Source organism: Onychostoma macrolepis, chromosome 19 (genome assembly GCF_012432095.1).
Source record: "Onychostoma macrolepis isolate SWU-2019 chromosome 19, ASM1243209v1, whole genome shotgun sequence".
In the NCBI taxonomy this organism is placed as follows: domain Eukaryota; kingdom Metazoa; phylum Chordata; class Actinopteri; order Cypriniformes; family Cyprinidae; genus Onychostoma; species Onychostoma macrolepis.
Window position 1 is genome coordinate 29,356,018 of NC_081173.1, and position 20,775 is coordinate 29,376,792.

At 33.2% G+C, this 20,775-nt stretch overlaps 2 protein-coding genes across 11 annotated transcripts in view; one reads left to right on the forward strand and one right to left on the reverse strand.

The window, feature by feature from the left end:
• Window positions 1–16,931, forward strand: part of ptk2aa (protein tyrosine kinase 2aa) — a 95,050-nt gene extending 78,119 nt beyond the window's left edge. For all 10 annotated transcript variants that reach the window (XM_058752779.1, XM_058752781.1, XM_058752773.1 and 7 more), the window contains 11 exons: window positions 879–1,083; window positions 1,981–2,092; window positions 2,187–2,273; window positions 4,395–4,520; window positions 4,603–4,725; window positions 8,688–8,750; window positions 9,284–9,323; window positions 10,335–10,429; window positions 13,934–14,089; window positions 14,178–14,258; window positions 15,983–16,931. In XM_058752779.1, coding sequence (XP_058608762.1) covers window positions 879–1,083; window positions 1,981–2,092; window positions 2,187–2,273; window positions 4,395–4,520; window positions 4,603–4,725; window positions 8,688–8,750; window positions 9,284–9,323; window positions 10,335–10,429; window positions 13,934–14,089; window positions 14,178–14,258; window positions 15,983–16,195 — 1,301 coding nt within the window. In that variant the 3' untranslated portion in view covers window positions 16,196–16,931. The remainder of the gene's footprint in view (window positions 1–878; window positions 1,084–1,980; window positions 2,093–2,186; window positions 2,274–4,394; window positions 4,521–4,602; window positions 4,726–8,687; window positions 8,751–9,283; window positions 9,324–10,334; window positions 10,430–13,933; window positions 14,090–14,177; window positions 14,259–15,982) is intronic.
• A 942-nt stretch (window positions 16,932–17,873) lies between these two features.
• On the reverse strand, window positions 17,874–19,796 carry rplp1 (ribosomal protein, large, P1). The gene is made up of 4 exons (XM_058753735.1): window positions 19,586–19,796; window positions 18,334–18,408; window positions 18,088–18,205; window positions 17,874–17,993 (listed from the first exon to the last, which is right to left on the reverse strand). The coding sequence occupies exons 1-4, from the start codon at window positions 19,655–19,657 to the stop codon at window positions 17,911–17,913; spliced, it is 348 nt and encodes a 115-aa protein (XP_058609718.1). The 5' UTR covers window positions 19,658–19,796; the 3' UTR covers window positions 17,874–17,910.
• Window positions 19,797–20,775: the final 979 nt, after the last annotated feature.

Genomic DNA, 20,775 nt, shown 5'->3' on the forward strand with positions numbered 1-20,775 from the left:
ATTTATGTGATTATGCTATTATTAATTATATGATAAATAATGTGAAATGTTGTAAATAAAAAAATTTGGTGATGATGCAAATTTGAGTAGTGTGGGATTTATCTATGTATTATGGATGAAAGGTGTTTATTACATAATGTGACGCTGGACCACAAAACCAGTCTTACGTGTCAATTTTTCCATTGATGTGTGGGTTGTTATGATTGGACAATATTTGGCCGAGATTCAACTATTATCTGAAAATCTGGAGTCTGAGGGTGCATAAAATCAAAATATTGAGAAAATCGAAATAGTTTTGATACATTTATGGTAAGAAATTTACTAAATATCTTCATGGAACATGATCTTTACTTAATATCCTAATGATTTTTGGCATAAAAGAAAAATGGATAATTTTGACACATACAATGTATTTTTGGCTATTGCTACAAATATACCCCAGTGACTTAAGACTGGTTTTGTGGTCCAGGGTCACACACACATATATATATATATATATATATATATATATATATATATATATATATATGTGTATAATAAATTGTATATTTATTAATAAATAATATATAATTATTTAGGTTATCAGCTTTGATTGAAAATATAAAATATTTGAAACATGGCTCAGTTTTCAAATATCTTCTGTAACAATTGCTGTTTTTTATTATTATTTATATTTTTGTATTAATTAATTATATATTAACAGACAATAATTAGGCCAGATTATCAACTCTGATGAAAAATATAAAATATTTAACATATAATATGACTTATTTTTCAAATATATTCTTCTGTACTAACTGCTGTATTGTATTTTTTATCGAGTGCTCATTCTTTTTGTTGATTTGTGATGACTGAGGCAGATTTCTGTCTCCTCTCAGGTGTGTGTATGTGGGAAATCCTCATGTTCGGCATCAAGCCCTTCCAGGGCGTGAAGAATAATGATGTGATCGGGCGGATAGAGAACGGCGAGAGGTTAGCGATGCCCCAAAACTGCCCTCCGACCCTCTACAGCCTGATGACCAAATGCTGGGCGTACGACCCCAGCAAACGCCCTCGCTTCACCGAACTCAAGACGCAGCTCAGGTCAGTGTTCTCCTCGCTGCATGAACACATCTGCTGGTGCGAGTACATCAGCAGCGTTTACACAGATGATCTGATGGTTTTGTTGTTCTCTGGTTCTGACACTAGAGGTCTCTGTTTAGCTTTCAGTGTCACCGCTCAATTACACCAGCAAAACTACAACAACAGGAACATTTATCATTCACTTTCAAATTTCTTACTTGCTGCTAATTTTTTTGCCATAGCTTGTCACACTTTCTCACAAAATATGATGCATTTTTGCTTTTGACAATCATTTGATAGGTGCAGATGTCTTGTGTTATCACTTAATCAGCAGGAAAACTGCCGGAAACACTTGATTCCTCTCTGAATCTGAGCCAGATTACTACTATTTGTTCAACTCTCAGCCTATTTTCACATATATGACATTATTTTATGCCCAATCCTGATTTCGAGGTTAGAATTATAGCCAGTGGTAAAGAAAATAAGGGAAATGCAAACATGAGCCAGATGTTTTCTGCTACATCCAAATAGCAACAGGAAATGACAGATTTTGATTTTCAAGATGCAGGGCTGCATTTATTAACAAATTAATGTTAACATTGTAAATGTAAGCATTACCATATAGATTTGACTAATTCTGTGTGCAATTGAATATAAATGAAGGCTGTCAGAAAAGGCTACTCATGTAGTTATTTTGTGGGGAACAGACTTGCATGAAATACACCAGTAATGCATTAATTAATGTGTGTTGTTTGCTTTCATTTTCTGTACTAGCCCCCAAAAAACCTCCCTGTCTTTGTCAGGAACTAAAAAAAAAGCCAAACACTGACTTGTCAAATGCACATCACATTGACTCCAAACTCTTTAAAAGCATCTGCCCAGGAGTTCTTTGCTGATTCTTGCTGTCTGTCTCTGCAGCACTATCCTGGACGAGGAGAAGGCCCAGCAGGAGGAGCGTTTCCGGATGGAGATGAGGAGACAGGTCACCGTGTCCTGGGACGCTGGGAATTCAGACGAGGCTCCTCCAAAGGTCAGTTCTCCATCCGCATCTGCACATTCGGTTGAAGGACACACAATAGCTGAGTTTGGAAAGACCTCTGACTCGGTCTGTTTTGATCTCACAGCCCAGCAGACCTGGTTACCCGAGTCCTCGATCCAGTGAAGGTTATTTCCCTAGTCCTCAACACGCTGGTCAGCACAACCACTACCAGGTAACATGACTTACACACACATCAGCATCTTCATGCAAACACACAACAAATAATACGTGGAAATATAAATGCACACCTAAATGCTGAGATGCACGTTTATGTATCAAAAAAGAAAGTACAACTGCACAACTCATATTTGTAGGCATATTACATATTTATATATTGAAACAACATTTCAGCCTTCAGCTTTTCTGAATGTATAATGCATATATAATGTATATTAATGCAGTATTTGTACAGATTTCTGTATTTTCTGACCTGATGTATGAGTTCAAGGGTTACTTGTAACCTGAATTTGACAATACAACCATGTTTTTAAATTTGCAATTAGAATTGTTTATAAATCTGTTGCTAACAAAAGACAGTTTTCCACTCTGTTATTAATTATATTAGTATCAACTTTGTATTTTATTTTACATTACAATAGTATTATTGCAATAGTAATATATTTCTTTATTGATCGGCTTAATGTTTATAATTTGAATATTTATCAAATACATATATTGCTTTTAATAAAATAACTTATTAAATATGGTTTATTAATGATAGTAATATTATTAGCATTATTATTATAATTTTAGTGAATACCTTTGTAATTTTACAGTACAGTAGTATTATTGCAATAATGAATTTTATAATATAAATAATTTATTAAAGTAATAAATCAGAAATATATTTATTATTATTATTATTATTGTAGAAATGAATGGGGAATGTGATTTCCTTCTTTTTTGTCCTGGACCTTAGCTGATTATTTCACAGCCGCAGGAAGCAGACTAAACAGGTTAACAGTTGCCAGCAGGTGGAGAAGATTACAACATAGTAAAAGTAATTATCTGGCAGTTATTCTTGCACTAAAAACATTACAAAGTGAGCAGTCCTGCTGGCGACTGTACATTGAGAAAGGCGTAAATGATGGGTACACTAATGGGTAAAACGTTGCTTCAGTAAGTAAATAAACTGAAGAATCTGAGTTTTGCTGTTGCACTTTCTTCTTCAACACACAACATATACCTAAAAAGACTCCAAATGCCACATAAAACTCCCCAAACATCTGACAAGCTGATTACTGAAGCCAAATACATTCAAACTCCTCGATGTACTTCAGTGTTCAGTGAATTCAAACTGATTACTGAGCTCCATCATCTGCTCTGAGTCTCAGTGTCTCGGTGAGTGTCTCTGACAGCAGGCATTTCCTGTGGCTCTTTAAAGACGCTGCTATTGTTGAGTCCAGATACATTCCTTCAGCTCAAACACACACACATACACACACCACTGCTCTTATCGTTGCTCTGTCTTCATGCCTTAAAAGGCTTTTGTGCTCAAAGTGCCTGTTATTTTTGTATGAGGGTGTTTATTAGCCGTTATGAGAGGAAGCGAGAGGGGTCCGAGACGCTCCGGGGGTCTTAATAATGAACTGAAACAGCTTTCACAACACATATTAGTTACATAATACAACATTTATGAGCATTAAAGGAATTAAAATACAATGGTACAGTATTGAAAGGTATTTAACATTAATATTTAATAATACAACTAAAACAAAATACAAATATTAGATGAAAAACTAACTGAAATAAGTTTGTTGTACGCAATATTGAAATTACAAAAAAAAAAAACTAAAATGAAAAGAAATTAAAACAAAATAAAAAATATATAAAAAAAATAATGGCAAAAGCACATAACAAAATGACCAAAGTGCATAATAAAATTACTAAAAATGAAAATGAAAACCGAAAATACAAAAATAAAAGATAATCAAAGATGAAATATAATAAAATTAAAATATTATATTAAAAACTGAAATAAGTTTAGGTTCTACAAGTACTAAAATTACAAACTGAAAATATAAAAAAAAAAAAAAAAAATTGAAAGATAAAAAAATAAAAGCTAATAAAAATAACAAAGTGCATAACAGAATTACTAAAAAAAATTAATTTAAAATGCAAACTGAAAATATAAAAACACTTAGAAAAACAGTATATAAAAATAGTATATAAATATCTACAGTATAATTTATTGAATTTTGAAAAATGCAACTTATTTATTTATTTACTTGCTTACAGTTTTTACTGGGGCTAAATGAATAAATGTAAATGAGATGTCTTGTGATTTGTGAAGGGGTCAGGATATCCTGGTGCACACGTGACCGGTGCAGGATTCCCGCCGCAGGCGTCTGTCCTCGACCCGCATGAAGCATGGAACCATCACAGACAGGAGGTTCCTGTGTGGTCTCCAAACATGGAGGTAAGTGAGGAGACAGAACATTCTGTGTGAACGAGCGGAGGAGCGCTGTTCTAACTCATGCTGGTGTGTGTGTGTGTGTCAGGATGGAGGCGCTCTGGGGCGGACTCAGGGGATGCCCGCCCACCTGATGGAGGAGACGCTCATTAAGCAGCAGCAGCAGATGGAGGAGGACCAGAGATGGCTGGAGCAGGAGGAGAGCTTCCTGGTACTGACACAACTTCTCTCTCTGTCTCTCCTTGTTTTTCTGCCTTCACTGAGTAGGGCTTGCAAAATCAAATTTGAGTTCCAAATATTCATTGAATTTAAACTCAAAATGGAAGCAAGCAAATAATTTAATCTAAAAATTGTGGAGTGAAAATAAGAAAAGCTTAAAAAAACAAAACAAACAAAAAAAAACAACTTTAAATATTTATATAATATTCAAATATTTAAAAAATAATTCTAAATATTTACAGATATACAAAATATTATTATTATTATTATTACTTTTATTTTATGTGCACTGTGAAATTTTTAAACCTGGAATAGCCATTCAGATTAATTTACTTAAAAAGTTGTGAAAGTCTCTACAGTAAAAATAAGAAATAAAGTATTAAATAAAAAATAATAAAACTAATTTAATTTAATTGTAATATTTAAATATTTAAAAAATTATGTTTATCAAATATAACAGGCTATTTTCAAGCCTGCTTTAAAGATTAAATTCAAGATTAAACTAATATAATCTTAAAAAGTCATGGACATTTCTAGAGTGAAAGTAAGATGTTAAGATTTAAATAAAAATTATATTCATATAATATATTTAAAGAAAAATATTCTTTAAATGTTTATAGAATATTACATAATTATGTATTATGTAGTTTATATTATTATTATTATAATTTAACTAACTATATATTTTAAATATATAATAATACATATAATAAATAATACAATAATATTATAATATATATTAATAAATACATTTAAAAATGTAAAAATTACAATTTAAAAAATAGTTTTTCATGAAATGGCTCTTCTCTCTCACTGGCTTGTTGGTCGCGTTGAGTGTGTTTGGCGTTTGCATCTGTTGTTGTTGTTACTCGGAGGAAGAGATGGAACAGAGTGAAGATGTGCTGATCTCCCAGATTCAGTCCTGAAAACAAAGCTGTAAATCTGTGAGCACCTGTAACCAGAAACCCGCTTCCCTTCACCAGAGACGGCCATGAAACCGTTTGATCTCCATCTCTGCCAGACGCTGGACGAGCCCCTCAGGCTCCTGTGCTTCTCAAGCTCTTTATTTCCAGGTGATATTTTAGGCGTCACACGTTCAGTAGAGTGGGAATGAGAAGAGTTTCCTGTGTGCCGAGAGAGAGAGAGAGAGAGGCGTTTAATTGGCACTTACAGATTTGACACGCTAGTGATTTTCCCCGCAGGCTGAAGCTGTAGATTTGAGGACTGTTGTCAGGAGAGGTTGTGCTGTAATATGGCTCTCCGTCCGGCCGCTGTGTCATTAGCGATCGTTTGGTTTGGCAGTGAAGGTTTGTGGGAATCGGTGGAAACCATGTGTTTGGTGCCGATCTGAGAGCCGTAAAGCTCTCGTCTGAGCGCTGGCATCTGCTCCGTCTGTGTCATTCTGTGATTAAGAAAAAATAAATACTTTTCTCAAAAGGAAAGAATCAGAGAGAGTCTGGAATGAACACTAGTGCACTGCATGCTGCACAGAATGTACTGGATACTAACTGATCTTATTAAAAATGGTAGTATGGTGAGCAATTTGACTGACATCTCATGATTAATTCCATATCACATTAACGGTACACATCAAAATATAATTATTTTTACTAGATGTTTCATGAATAAATGGTTTATGTAATAAATAATCATGTGCCATTTCCTGTTTTTGGTAGTACAGTAATAAAGGCAAGTTTATTTATATAGCACTTTTTACCAGTGTTATTTCAGTATCAATTAAATAATATTATACTTTTTATCAACACTTTGAGTAGTTTTTATATTTCCCATTTTAATTGTAATTTTAGTTAAAGTTTTTGTAGGTTTTGTAAAAAAAAAAAAATTAATTATTTATTTTCATTAGTTTTTTTAATATATATTTTGTAATATTACATATTGTTTATATTTTGCTGTATATTTTTTAATATTTTTTTTTTTAATTGTAGTTTAGTACATCAAGTTAAAATAAATGAAAATTAGAAATGTTGCCTTGGCAACTAGCTTTTTAGTGTTTTTATTAGTAGTTTTTTTTTATATTTTATTTCAGTTAACATTTAATATATTCAAGTAATGAAAATACTTTTTTAAATGGTTTTAGTTAACTATTAAATATTCTTGATTTTTTTTACAGTACAAATTGCTTCAAAGCAGCTTAAAATCTGACAAAATAAAATCTAGCGTTAAAAAATCAAGTTTTGCATAAAAATGTCTTATTTTTAGCAGTCTGATTCAATAACAGAAAGTAAGACGCAAGAAGCAAAAAATGTGACCGATATCACTTGCTGCGCTTCATTCACTGCACTGGGAGTGGAAAGTAAATCGAGTGCAATGCATTGTGGGATGCAGTATTCCATGCAGTTGTATCCTTGGCAAATTCAGACATTCGTCTGGGTTTTCCATGCATTTGCATACTGCGTATTATTGTTATTTTGAAACCGTTTGTGTTGTGTGAGTGAGATCAGAGCTCAGCAGCACATACCAGCAGTTTCTTCTCTTTGTGCAAAACCAGTGGGAGGAAAGGAAAGCGTGGGATGAGAGAGAGAGGACAGACCGAGAGGAAAAGACGTGTGAGGGAGTCTGAGAGAGGAAAACCATTCGCAGAGAGAGAGGGAGAGAGAGAGGGAGGGAGGGAGGGAGAAAGAGAGCAGGAATCTGCTGCTGTGAGTTTGTGCAGTCAGAGCGTCCTGAAGACTCACATCTCTCATCTCTCATGGAAACGCACACAACTCGCTCTTTCCTCGCCCTTGGACGCTCCACACACGGCATGCATCTCTTCAAGTTCTGTTTCGGAAGGACGGTAACTAGACTTGCACTGTGAGGGATGATGTTGTTGAGCAAGAACTCGCTGCATTATTTGTTTGGTTTGTGTTTTGACGAGTTGTGAGGTTCGTTGCTCCTCTTTAGTGGTTTGTGAAGCCTTGAGATCTGTCAGATCAGAAAGTGGATATATTACGGAATTTTAAATGTTGATTTATAAGCCTGGAAGTCATGCAAATTAATATAATCTTAAAATGTAAAAAATACATAAGAAGTAAAAAATAAATGACAGTTTTACACTTTAAAACATTAAATATTTAAATGTGACATTTAGAAAAAAAGGTCTAAATATTTATCAAATATATTACAGACATATATAAATATTATTTGTTTATTATTAGTAGTAGTAGTATGCATGTATGTCTTTCAGTTTTGCCTTGAGATTTCAGGAAATTTTAAAATAGAATATATGAAAAGTTATGAAAATTTCTAAAGTGAAAATAAGAAGTTATATGGAAGTTTATATATATATATATATATATATATATATATATATATATATGTTTACATTTTAAACAGTAGCTCTAAATATTGATAAAATATTACAGGTAAATAAAATATTAAATGTTTGTTGTTATTATTATTGTTATTATTAAATGTTTGTTAAGATAATCTTAATGTCATAAAAATCAGTCAAAATATTTAAAGTTTTAACATTTAAAAAATAAGTTAAATATTTAAATATAATATTTAAAAACAATGAAAAAACTATTAAAAATGGTTATAAATATTACAGATATTTTATTTATTTTTTATTTTTAAATTGCAGAAATCTCTTAAGTAAAAATACTAAATAAAATATTTGTAAACTATTTTAGTGGCTAGAAATCACTCTATAAATGCTTTTTTTACTTTTCTAAATTGAAATACATTCACATTTTTCAGTTTTTTATTGTTTCTGATACTGTTGTTGTTTTATGTATATAAAATGTTGTTGTATTATGTTGTTGTATTATGTATATATACAAATAACTGGAAAAGTCAATGGAATTCATCAGTTATGTGATATGGGGATGATCATGACATAATCAGATGAAGGTTTATCTCGTCAATAATTAATAAATCTTTTTTGGGGGAAGTGATGAATCATTTGAATCATGAATGTGTTTATTTGAATGATGGCTTGTGTTTGTTCAGAAGCCGGAGTCGAGGAACTCGAGGGGCAGCATCGATCGTGAGGACAGCGCTCTCCAGGCCCCGGTGAGTGCCTTCCCATAGTTCCCTGCTTGTTTTTGTTTCTTCCCTGAGGGAGATTTACTATGCCACAGCGAGGACACAATCTGTTCCTCACTTCCTGTCAGAGTCGCAGCCAGTAATACTGATCACACTCAGCCAGAATCCTCCAAACAGATGAAAAACAGCCTCAGACAGCAGCGGACAGGCATTCTCTGAGAATCTGAGAGCCTGAGAGGAGGCAGGGGCGATTAAAGGGGCACCGAGGGGTTTTTTCTGTGGCGGATGAAGCCAGAAACGGGAATCCTGAGTGCCATCATCATCTCTGATGTGTAAAGAGTGAAAAACAGGCGTCATAAGAGCACCACAAAGCAGCCTCATTTACAGGCCATAATTACAGCTGATCCAGCGACTCCAGGGTCAAACTCATTTTTGGATTCGGTCTCTAAAGACCTGAAATATGCCTGGCTTTCCCACAAACTACCCACAATTCCACAGGGCCCCGGTGGGCAGCAGGAACCCAGTGTGCTGTAAAACCGCTTGTTTGTGCTTTCTTTCAGATGGGGAAGCAGCACGTTTATCAGCCCGTGGGTAAAGCAGGTACGAGCACAGCACGTTTACACATTATACAGGGACCGATCAATGATCATTGTTTTTTGCTGTCTCTGGCACCAGGGTTTACCTGACCATGAAAAACCTGGAAATATAATTTTGTCAGTTGTGATTTTCAGGCCTAAAAATGCTAAAATACAAAAGAAAAAAAAAAAAATCTGGTGTCATTTACTTAAAAATGTCTCAAATATATAATTGTATATTTAAGTCTAGAAATGTTATTATTGGAAATTTAGAGTTTAATTTGAAAGTTTTAGAACTTTTTAGTTTGTCTATATAGTTTTTAGTAATTTTATTTTATTTTTTATTTTTTTTTATTTTGTAATATTTAATTCTAGAAATTGTGTGTGTGTCCCTGGAGCACAAAACCAGTCTTGAGTCGCTGGGGTATATTTGTAGCAATAGCCAAATTACACTGTATGGGTCAAAATTATTGATTTTTCTTTTATGCCAAAAATCATTAGGACATTAAGTAAAGATCATGTTCCATGAAGATATATTTACGGAAATTTACAAAATATCAAAACTTAATTTTTTGCATTGCTGAGAACTTCATTTGGACAACTTTAAAGACAATTTTCTCAATATTTAGATTTTTTGCACCCTCAGATTCCAGATTTTCAAATAGTTGTATCTCGGCCAAATAAATATACAAAGCTGTAATACGTTAAATACAATTATTATGTTTATATAATTGTTTACGATATCTGTTCAAGTAAATTTATAAATAAAAAAAATAAAATTCTCCTGCAAGAAAGGCTGTTTTAAGACTTCTTACTAAAAAAAATTAATAAATTCATTTTTAATGAATCTGTAGTATTATAATGCCAAATAGGTTTGTAGTTTGAAAGCAATATTATGTTTTTCTGCATTAATATATAAATGTTAGTGTGCGTTTATCACCAGCTGTGAATGTGTCTCATCCTATCAGAATTGTGTTTTATAATGACTAATATGCAAATTGTAGAGCAGAGAATCATTTGATTCTGTGTCCAACAGAACATGTGGCTCCACCAAAGAAGCCGCCCCGTCCCGGCGCTCCGAGTCACCTGACCAACCTGAACCCTGTGGACAGTTACAACGAGGGTGTCAAGGTACTGTATGCTCCGTTAACTACCTAACTAACTTCTCCAGGCATGCTGTTGTATTAACGTCTCTGAGAGGTGAATGCTGAGATGTGTGCAGCATGCTGATTGGCTGTTGTGTTCTGCATGCTGCTCTCACCAACAATAAACTCCACGAACCCTCGAGTTTCCCGCAAACACACACTCACCCACACACACACTGTAGAGTTCGGATGGAGTTGATCTTCGTCAGCAGAACACAGAGAACACACTCCAGCCAAACCTCCAAGAGAAACCACCACACACACACTCATCAGGGCACAAACGCTTGCTCAGTAGTGCACCTAAAGTTCAGTGAATAAAACACACGCTTGTGGGAAAATCCACATCCATCCTGAAGACAGAAAGTGTTTTTCTTGTTTTCAGTATTATTCATATATTATTATAGTTTTTATTAAAAAAATGTGTATTTAACATTTTAGTTGAAGTTATTTATGCATTATAGTTAAAGTTTTAGTAATTTTGTCTTGTGTTTTTAATCCTTTTTATTAGCTTTTTTAGTGTGTATATAATAATTATTTTTTATTAAATTTTTTTTAATGAATATGAGAAATGATGTGTTGGCAACTAAATTTTTAAACATTTTATTTCAGTTAATGCTTGTTTTCATTTAAGTAACAATTGTTTATTGTATATATATATATATATATATATATATTTAAAGAGGTTCATGAAATTACAATGTTTATGTATTTATATTTATAATGTTGACAATTGTGATTTTCAGGCCTAAAAAATTCCTGAAATTTAAAAAACATATTCTGCATTTTAAATTTAGTTATTACTTTTGTCAATTAAATTAGTTTTTTTTTCATGTGTATATTTATTTATTTTAGTACATCTAGTTAAATGAATATGAGAAATGGTGCCTTAATAAATAAATAAAAATAAGTTACATTTTTTATATTTCATATAAAGAGTTAATGTTTATTTCATTCAAGTAACAAAAATTTTATTTTCTGGTTTTATTTTTAGTTTTAGTTAACTATAATAACAAGGGTCACGACTCATCTCACACACACACACACACACACACACACACACACACACACACACTCATTCACTCAACTGCGCCAAGACTTTTTTGGGAGCTGAGTTTATTTTTTTCGTGGCTCTTATATAAGAGGTCAGTTTTGCCTGGATCTCTTTTTTCAGTTTTCCTGTTGTTTTAAAGTTCCAGTCGATTCTCGTGAGAAGCCTTTGAATATTCAGCTGGATTAAAGATGTCAGAAAAACATTTTTTTTTCTTGTCTTTTCTCGGAAGAGAAACTGAAGAACTTGTTTTTCTGATTATCGAGACAGAAGATGGTTTTCTGCGTTTCAAACACCTGCCTTCAAACGATTGCTAAACACTTTAAAAATCATCTGATGTGAGTCAGACTTGAAATATTCCTAGTTCATTTCTCAGACTTTTGACCATATAAAATTGCATTTAGGGTTATTATAGTTAACTAAAATTACAACTAAAACCATGAAAAAATACTTTTATTACTCAAATAAAATAAAATAAAGCTTTAACTTATTTTAGCTAGGCACCATTTCTGATTTTCATGTAGTTGATGTATTACAACTAAAATAAAAGAGAATGAATATATATATAATTTGTCGTAGCCCTACATACTAATCTATTATAAATTTTACTTTTTTTGCGGCAATGTTATTATCATTAACTAAAACTAAACCTAACACTTGACATAAAGTGAAAATTTGAACTAAACTAAACTGAACTAAAATTATTGAATACATATATATATAATATATATACACACTAATAAAAAATATAAAATATATAATATATTATATTTATTAATATATTAATGTTTTCCACATTGCCAATTTTTTTGGAGATATGCATTTGTGTCTTTTTTCATAGCTATTATGTAAGAGGTAAATGTTTTTCTGCTTGGCATTATTATGGTGGATTCTCGTGTGAATCCTAATGCTTTGAAAGTAACAGTATTAAAAGTCCTCAGAGAAGCTGAACTAACAGATCGTGTTTCTTTTGGATGTGGTTTGACATCTGAAACATCTGTAGCTGAACGATGCTTTATAATCACATGATCACACCTCCTCTGAACCTGAAGCTGCATGACTTTATTAGTTTTGGTTTGTTTGCTTGTTTTGCATTATTAATCGTTTGTTCTGTTTTCCTGCATCCCGCTTCCCCTCCACACCACACACGCTCACCTGCTTTATGCTGCACTGTTGCACGTAGCCCTGGAGGGTAAGACCTGTGTGTGTGTGTGTGTGTGTGTGTGTGTGTGATTCACTGTGTATGACACTGGCTTCTCACACTTGTCTGATTAAAGTCAGGTTGTTTTTCTGTACATATGTCTCATGGGAATCATTTCTGTTGAAAAATCTATTTTAATTGTAACAGATTTTTCAATTATAATAACTGTCTTCAAAAAATTCCAATTTTATTCTGATCGTTTTATTTATAAATGACTTATTTATGAAATCGAATGTTAATTAAACAAATGACAAGAATGAAGAATTAAAAAATCAAGATAAAAAAATATATTTATTTTAAAATATGAAATATTGTATTTGTTGACCTGCATGTGAAAATTAATAAACATCAGATAATCTATGGTTATAGATTTATCAATTTACGTTATAAAATTCCAGTTTTATTCTGATTGTTGTATTTATAATGTATTTATAATTTATAATAATAATAATAATAATCATAAATTAAATAATGAAAAACAAATCATTTTAATAAAATCAATCAAAATAAAATATTTACTAAAAAACATGAAATGTCATGTGACCATAAATGATTTTAGATTTATCAATTATAATAATGTCTGTCTTCATAAAATCCCAAATTTATTCTGATCATTTCACTTATAAATCACTTACAGTACTTTAATTCAATCATAAAAAATCTAATTGAAACAAATTAACGATTTAACAAAATACTGTTTAGAAAAATACTAAAAAAGATTAAATATTGTACTTGTTTACCTGCATTTCATCTGACCATTAATAAAAATCAGAGAACTGTGAATGATTTTAGATGTACAACAATGACCATCTTCATATAAGTTTTATCTTTATCTTTATTTATCTTTTATCATTTTTCTTCAAACAAATATTCAACATTCTAATGATGTTATGAAATCTGAATAATAATTAACCTGGAAAAGTTTATATGTGTGATTTTTAAGTCTGGAAAAGTCATGAAAATTAGTAAATAAAGCAAATTAATTAAAAGTACTGAGATCTGTAAGGGCTAATCTTACAGATCTTCTTTGAACTTTCAGTTTTATCATTGAAACCTAGTAATTCAAATCTGATCTATGTTGAAAAAAACAAAAAAACAATATCCAGTAATCCTAAGCATTAGGAAAAAATCTAGGAAAAGTCATGGAAATTGATTGGCGTCAGTGTGGGAAAGTGTTTTTCTTGTGTGCCACCTGCTGGTGTAATGAAGCACTTCTGAGCCAGTCCTGTCTTCACTGTCAGATCCAGCCTCAGGAGATCAGTCCTCCTCCCACAGCAAACCTGGACCGCTCCAATGATAAGGTGTATGAGAACGTGACGGGGCTGGTGAAGGCCGTGATCGAGATGTCCAGCCGCATCCAGCCCGCGCCGCCCGAGGAGTACGTCCCCATGGTGAAGGTCAGGAGCAGGGCATGCTGGGATACTCTCGTGACGGCTGTGTCTGTGTGACGTGTGTTTGATGAGTGTCTCTGGTGTCTCCTCTCAGGATGTTGGACTGGCGCTCAGGACTTTACTAGCGACGGTGGACGAGACCATCCCAGTGTTACCGGCCAGCACTCACAGAGAGGTCAGACACGCTCGCTGTGTTCAACAGCTACATCAGGGACTCCGCTGCTTTTTTCTTTATTCTGGAAAAAGATTTATTCCCCCAAAAGTGTTTTTCTATTCTGCTAGAGCCAAAACTAATTTTTCAATATATATATATATATATATGTATATATATGTATTTGTATGTATGTATTTATTTATTTTTATTTGTTATATTTGCTTAATTTGTTATAATATTATTATTTTGTTGTACAAAATACCTACATACTGCTCTATTATATATTTTCATATACTATTTTTGCGGCAATGTTATTATCATTAACTAAAACTAAACCTAACTCTTGAAATAAAAAAATGTCATCTAATATTTATATTTTATTGTAAGGAAAATGAAAATTAGAACTAAACTAAACTGAACTAAAATCATTAACTGGAAATAAATAAATACAGAAACTGGACTAAATCTAAAACTGCTATACAAAATAAAATATAAATAGCAATATTTAAAAAAATAAATAAAAACGACAAAACATACTATGCTAAGAACAAACTAAATTTTTATTTGTTTTATTTGTTAGAAATATTTCGTAGATGATCACTGGATGCCCCAACATACTATAGTTTGAAATGCGTATCATTTCATCTCCATACTAATTCACATTAATAATAATAATAATAAATACAGTTTTATAATAAAAGTAATTATTTAATTATATTTCTTCCAGCTCCAGTATATTATATTGTAAATTCAGGATGCATGATTTGGGGAAAATTGTATTATTTTTTTTTTTTTCTCTTATAAATCTTTTGATTGTTATTTAAAATATGGAAGAAAAAATTTAAAAAACTAGGTCTAGACCATATGGCCCAAAATCTTGTGATTTACTTGTAAATATGACTAAATAATTTCGAATTTGCACATAATATACCTGTACATACAATTGTCAATTTGTATATTGTTATTCCCTATTTACTTGTACTATTTTTATTCTTTTATTATCTGTGTTTTTGTTCTGTCAATGTCATTCTGTTGCACTGTGGAAGCTTCTGTCACGAAAATCAAATTCCTCGTATGTGTAAACATACCTTGCAATAAAGCTCATTCTGATTCTGATAATAATAATAATAAAATAACAATAGTTTATTATTTAATATTATTCAATATTGTTATTATAAAATTGTGTTTAGTATTATTACTATTATTACAAAATAATTAATATTATGTTGTGTATTCATTCAAAATAATATTGTAATATGATAACACTTTATTTCGATAGCCCACTTTAGACATTCTACTAACAGTAACTTTGCTACTATGTCAACTAGCAGTCATTAGAGTATTAGTAGACTTAATATCTTCTAACACTTATTTTGATGGGTCCACAACATGCAAAGTTTCTCATAGTCAGTATGTTGTAAGTATATGTCAACTTATTCTACTAACCCTAAACCTACCCTACTGAGAATTAGTTGACATGTAGTTACTTATAGTTAGTAGAATGTCTAAAGTTGACTATCGAAATAAAGTGTAACCTGTAATATTTCAATGTAAAATAAAAAATTATTTTTTTACAGTACAACTGTAAAGCAGCAAAACTAACACTTTTTCAAATATTTAAACCATCAAGCTTTTATTTTGGCAGAAAAATGCATCGATGCTTTCTTTTTTTGACTGCAGTTGTATTTGGATGAATCGAGCAGCCCTGTTGTAAACTGAACGTGTGTGGTGTGTGTTTGTCTCAGATCGAGATGGCTCAGAAGCTGCTGAACTCGGACCTGGCGGAGCTCATCAGTAAGATGCGTCTGGCGCAGCAGTACGTCTTGACCAGCCTGCAGCAGGACTACAAGAAGCAGATGCTGACCGCGGCTCACGCGCTCGCCGTGGACGCCAAGAACCTGCTGGACGTCATCGACCAGGCGCGGCTGAAGATGCTGGCCCACGGCCGGCCGCACTGACTCCTGCCTCCTGATGCTGGATCATCAGCGGGACTTCAACACAGCAGAGCTGACAGAAATACACCTTTAGAATAGAGATTGGTGGAGTTGGTGGAGCGGAGAGGATATTGCAGACGTATTGTTTTATAACCGCTAGCAGCATCGTGTTTTATTTTGTATCCAGAAATGAAGTTGGTCTTAAACTTTCTCAGCGCTGGAGAATCTGCAACTGGAACCCAATGAACTCTAATAATGGTTTTCCAATGATCCAAAGGTCACGCAAGTGATTTTCTATAGTTGATCTCAGACTTCGGTGATCAAGGTGCTTTAACAACATCCTCTGAGAAACTCAGGGGTTCGACGCACCGAGAGACACGACTCTCATGTACAGACTCACAAAGCCAAACCACAGTCGTATTTAACAGATTTTTTAAAGGAATCACAGCTATTGTATGAAACAGAGGGAAATTCCAATGCGAATATAGTCACATATCAGTCACTTGAAGCACATATTGATAAATTGTTATAATCGAAGCTGCCTTCTGAATTCATTTTAAGAGACTTAATTCTGTAAAATCATGTCATGTTGTTGTTTTTTACCACACACTAGGGTTGAAGTGGCCCGTTTGAGTTCGGACTAGAATTACTTTTGTGTACAGAACAATCGTGAAATCCATTTTGTCATTGCTATAAATTATTCTCAGGAAGAAGCAACTGTACAGATCTTTTAACTAATAAAATGTTATCATTATCTTTATCTAAATGTGTCTTGGGACTTATTTCTGCTGGATTGTTATTAGTCCTTTTGATGAGTACTAAAAGGTAATGGTTTGGTTCAGGTGTTTAAATTATTCAATTGATTAAATACTAAATGAAAGATTATTTTAGCTGATAAGAGTTTTAAAATGCAGCTAAAAAAAATAGTCATGCTCTGAAATGAAAATAATTAACTGAAACCAGTCGAACTGAACATACTTTGGATTAAAGCATTTGCTAATTTGTGGGTTTTCATTTTTTTTTGACACCAAGATATGATGAAATGTAATATATAACAATTATATGTATAAAAATATATATTACACATTTGTATCAAATATTCAAAACACTGCACAAATCCATGGATGTAAAGACTTTTAAACTTCTGGCTAATGTAAGCTCTTTTACTTTATAAATTAAAAATGGAAGATACATTAGTGTATGAAGTAAAGAAAAAGGGGAAGATTATTTAGAAACTTCAGTTTCCACATGCAAGAACGTTTTATGTATAGCATGAGATGGTGCACAGCAAAAATATGGCAACACTTAAGTCTTACAGAATTAATATTAACAATGAGCAATATATTTGTTACAGTATTTATGAACAGCTGCTTTTTTATTAACTTTAGTTCTCAGAGCTATTAATATTAACATTCAACTTTTGAGTAGTGTATTAGATACCAAAGTTAACATTAAGATTTATGAACGCTTGTGCACTTTTTTTGGTTTGTGTAATTATTAAATGCTAACAAACGAACCCTTATTAAGCATCAGCCAAAACATGCTTGAACTTGCATTAAAAAAACCAATGAAACATTAGCATTTTATATTACGGTTTTAAAAACTCAGGAACAAAGTGAAAACAAATGTAAAATTCTTTAGGACAAGCGAGTAGTTTAGTTGCCTAAACATTAACCCCAACCTAGCAACGACACAAACAGTATTGTGTTTTTCAACGTTTTTTTATTAAAAGAGCTGCTCTAGTCGAACAGACCGAAGCCCATGTCGTCATCAGACTCCTCAGACTCTTCCTTCTTTTCCTCTTTCTTCTCCTCCTCTTTGGCTGTAATGCAAACAGAAAACAAGTTCACAACCAACGAAGCACAGTGTTTGAATCAAACACACGTGGAAGCATCTGAAGGAGAGCGAGAGGTTACCTGGTGCGTCTCCACCTGCAGGAGCAGCAGCAGCAGCACCAGCAGCGGCGGCCGGAGCAGCTCCACCACCGGCTCCAACGTTACAGATCAGACTGCCGATGTCCACGCTGGCCAGAGCCTGAGCACAGGAAGTGACATCAGACCTCACGCCAACACACTTACAGCTCAGAATCAAGACGCACTACAACCTGAATGTTCAAGGTTCCCAAAAAAGCGTTTCCATCACAGACTGGGAAATAAACGCACCTTAGCGAAGAGACCGGGCCAGAAGGGCTCGATGGACACACCGGCGGCCTTGATCAGAGCGATCAGCTTGTCCTCCTGCAAAAACAACCAAAAGAGAATTAAAACATCAGTTCATGACTCTATCTGGATGCTTTCCTAACAAAATAAGTAACACTGCAGAGTACAAAAGGTAAAGTGATGATATTAGATGATGATAATATCATGGTACTGTCAAACACATGGTAGTAACAGTACAATATGATGTGAGACCCTGAAGCACAAAACCAGTCTTGAGTAACTCAGGTATATTTGTAGCAATAGACAATACATTGTATGGGTCAAAATGATCAACTTTTCTTTTATGACAAAAATCATTAGGATAAAAGATCATGTTCCATGTAAATTTCCTACTGTAAATATACCAACACTTAATTTGATTTTATTCCATATTTATATGGTATATTAAATACCAAAACGTAGTGATTTTCTCAATATTTTGATTTTTTTAGCACCCTCAGATTCCAGATTTTCATAGTTGTATCTCGGCCAAATATTTTTCCTATGTTAACACAATGTTAAGCTTATATATCTCAATTAAAAAATAAAAAAAAGAGTGTTTTTGTAGTCCAGGGTCACATATTACTGTAGAAAAAAATATCATGGTATCACATGTAGACACCTTGATATTGTAATTGTCAACAAATGGTCTATCAGGCAACGTACTTTAGTACTGTAACATTACCATGGTACAGAAATATTACAAGGGGATAATACTGTAGTGTGTATGATAAATATCACAGTCTCAGCATTTGAAAGGAAAACACTTAACCTGCCTTGAATAAGAGCGTAAAATAAGCTAACAAACAGTAACACACACAAAACACGCGCTTCTCTCTACTAGTTTCCCACAACGCGTACTTCAAACTGTTGTTTTCACGTGTAAACACATCAGATTAAGCTTCTAACACCACATTGCTCTTAAATTCAGAGCCATGTAAGTACTTTAAAAGCACTATTAAAATAAATATTGTTTCTTCATACACCATGCATTACTATTGCAAACAGCATCAGAGAGCTTAACATCTGTGGTACTGTCTCTCTCCTTATAAATAAAGTACATTATATTTATAAACCACTGGTGGTTCATTTAATACGGTTAATAAACTAAACTATATGGAAACATAAAACACGCAAAATCAGAGGTGTCATGTGAGGAGACATTAGTGCCGGTGTCCCGGATGTTCATGCCGCGGCTCACACCGATCACACTCACCGTGACTGTAACTTCATCATCATGGAGGATGAGAGCGGAGTAAATACAGGCCAGCTCGGACACAGATGCCATTGTTCTTTTAGCAGGTTAATGTTTTAGACGTGGATGCCTAAATTTGACGGTGCTAGTCGCCGGATTCAAAGGCCTTAGCTTCGTGAGAAGAACCGAGCACCTCAAACACAGCGATGCCAGTGAACGGAAAGGGCCGAAGGGGGGCGGAGCGATGCCTTATATAACCTTGTGCGTCACTTCAGTGGGCGGGACCTGCGTAGAGGCCAGCAGCTGTGATTGGCTCATCTCTTCTGTCAATGTTAACGATTACAAAGGGGGTCACATTTGAATATTTTCACTCGCATACTGATTTGACTTATTTCCTTCCAAAACTGCATTGACTTCTGTAAAATATGAGACATTAATGTTTCATGAGTTTAGGACACAGAAGAGGACGCGTGCTTATTTGATAACTGTTTTATTTCCTTTTGGGATTTATGTATATGTGACCCTGGATCACAAAACCAGTCGTAAGTGTCAATTTTTCGAAATTGAGATTTATACATCATCTGAAAGCTGAATAAATAAGCTTTCCATTGATGTATGATTTGTTGGTGTTAGTTATTTGGCTGAGATGCAACTATTTGAAAATCTGGAATCTGAGGGTGCAAAAAAATCTAAATATTGAGAAAATCGCCTTTAAAGTTGTCCAAATGAATTCTTAGCAATGCATATTACTAATCAAAAACGACGTTTTGATATATTTACAGTAGTAAATTTACAAAATATCTTCATGGAACATGATCTTTACTTAATATACTAATGATTTTTGGCATAAAAAAAAAATCTATAATTTTGACCCATACAGTGTATTTTTGGCTATTGCTACAAATATACCCCAGCGACTTAAGACTGGTTTTGTGCTCCAGGGTCACATATGCTTTATTACCAAGGCATTGTTAGACTGTATTGTATGACTGAGTTTTCAATCATAGCTATGCAAAGATTTGATTTAAAAACAAAAAAAAAACAGTACCATATCTATTAAACTATCTTATGATTTTAAATCAGTGTTTATGAGGTATAACATTAACATATAACAGGAAAATGCATAAAAAGCAAAACATGAATTCAAGAATAGTTTGTTTTTTAAACTTGAAAAAAAATTCTCAGTTGCAGCGATTTCATCAGATGTTAAT

Excerpts from the sequence above, each read along its gene's own strand:
- rplp1 (XM_058753735.1), bottom strand. The coding sequence starts at position 19,657 with ATGGCATCTGTGTCCGAGCTGGCCTGTATTTACTCCGCTCTCATCCTC. Across the intron at positions 18,409-19,585 it reads ATGATGAAGTTACAGTCACG|GAGGACAAGCTGATCGCTCT; the intron begins GTGAGTGTGATC and ends TTGTTTTTGCAG. Across the intron at positions 18,206-18,333 it reads GGCCCGGTCTCTTCGCTAAG|GCTCTGGCCAGCGTGGACAT; the intron begins GTGCGTTTATTT and ends TCCTGTGCTCAG.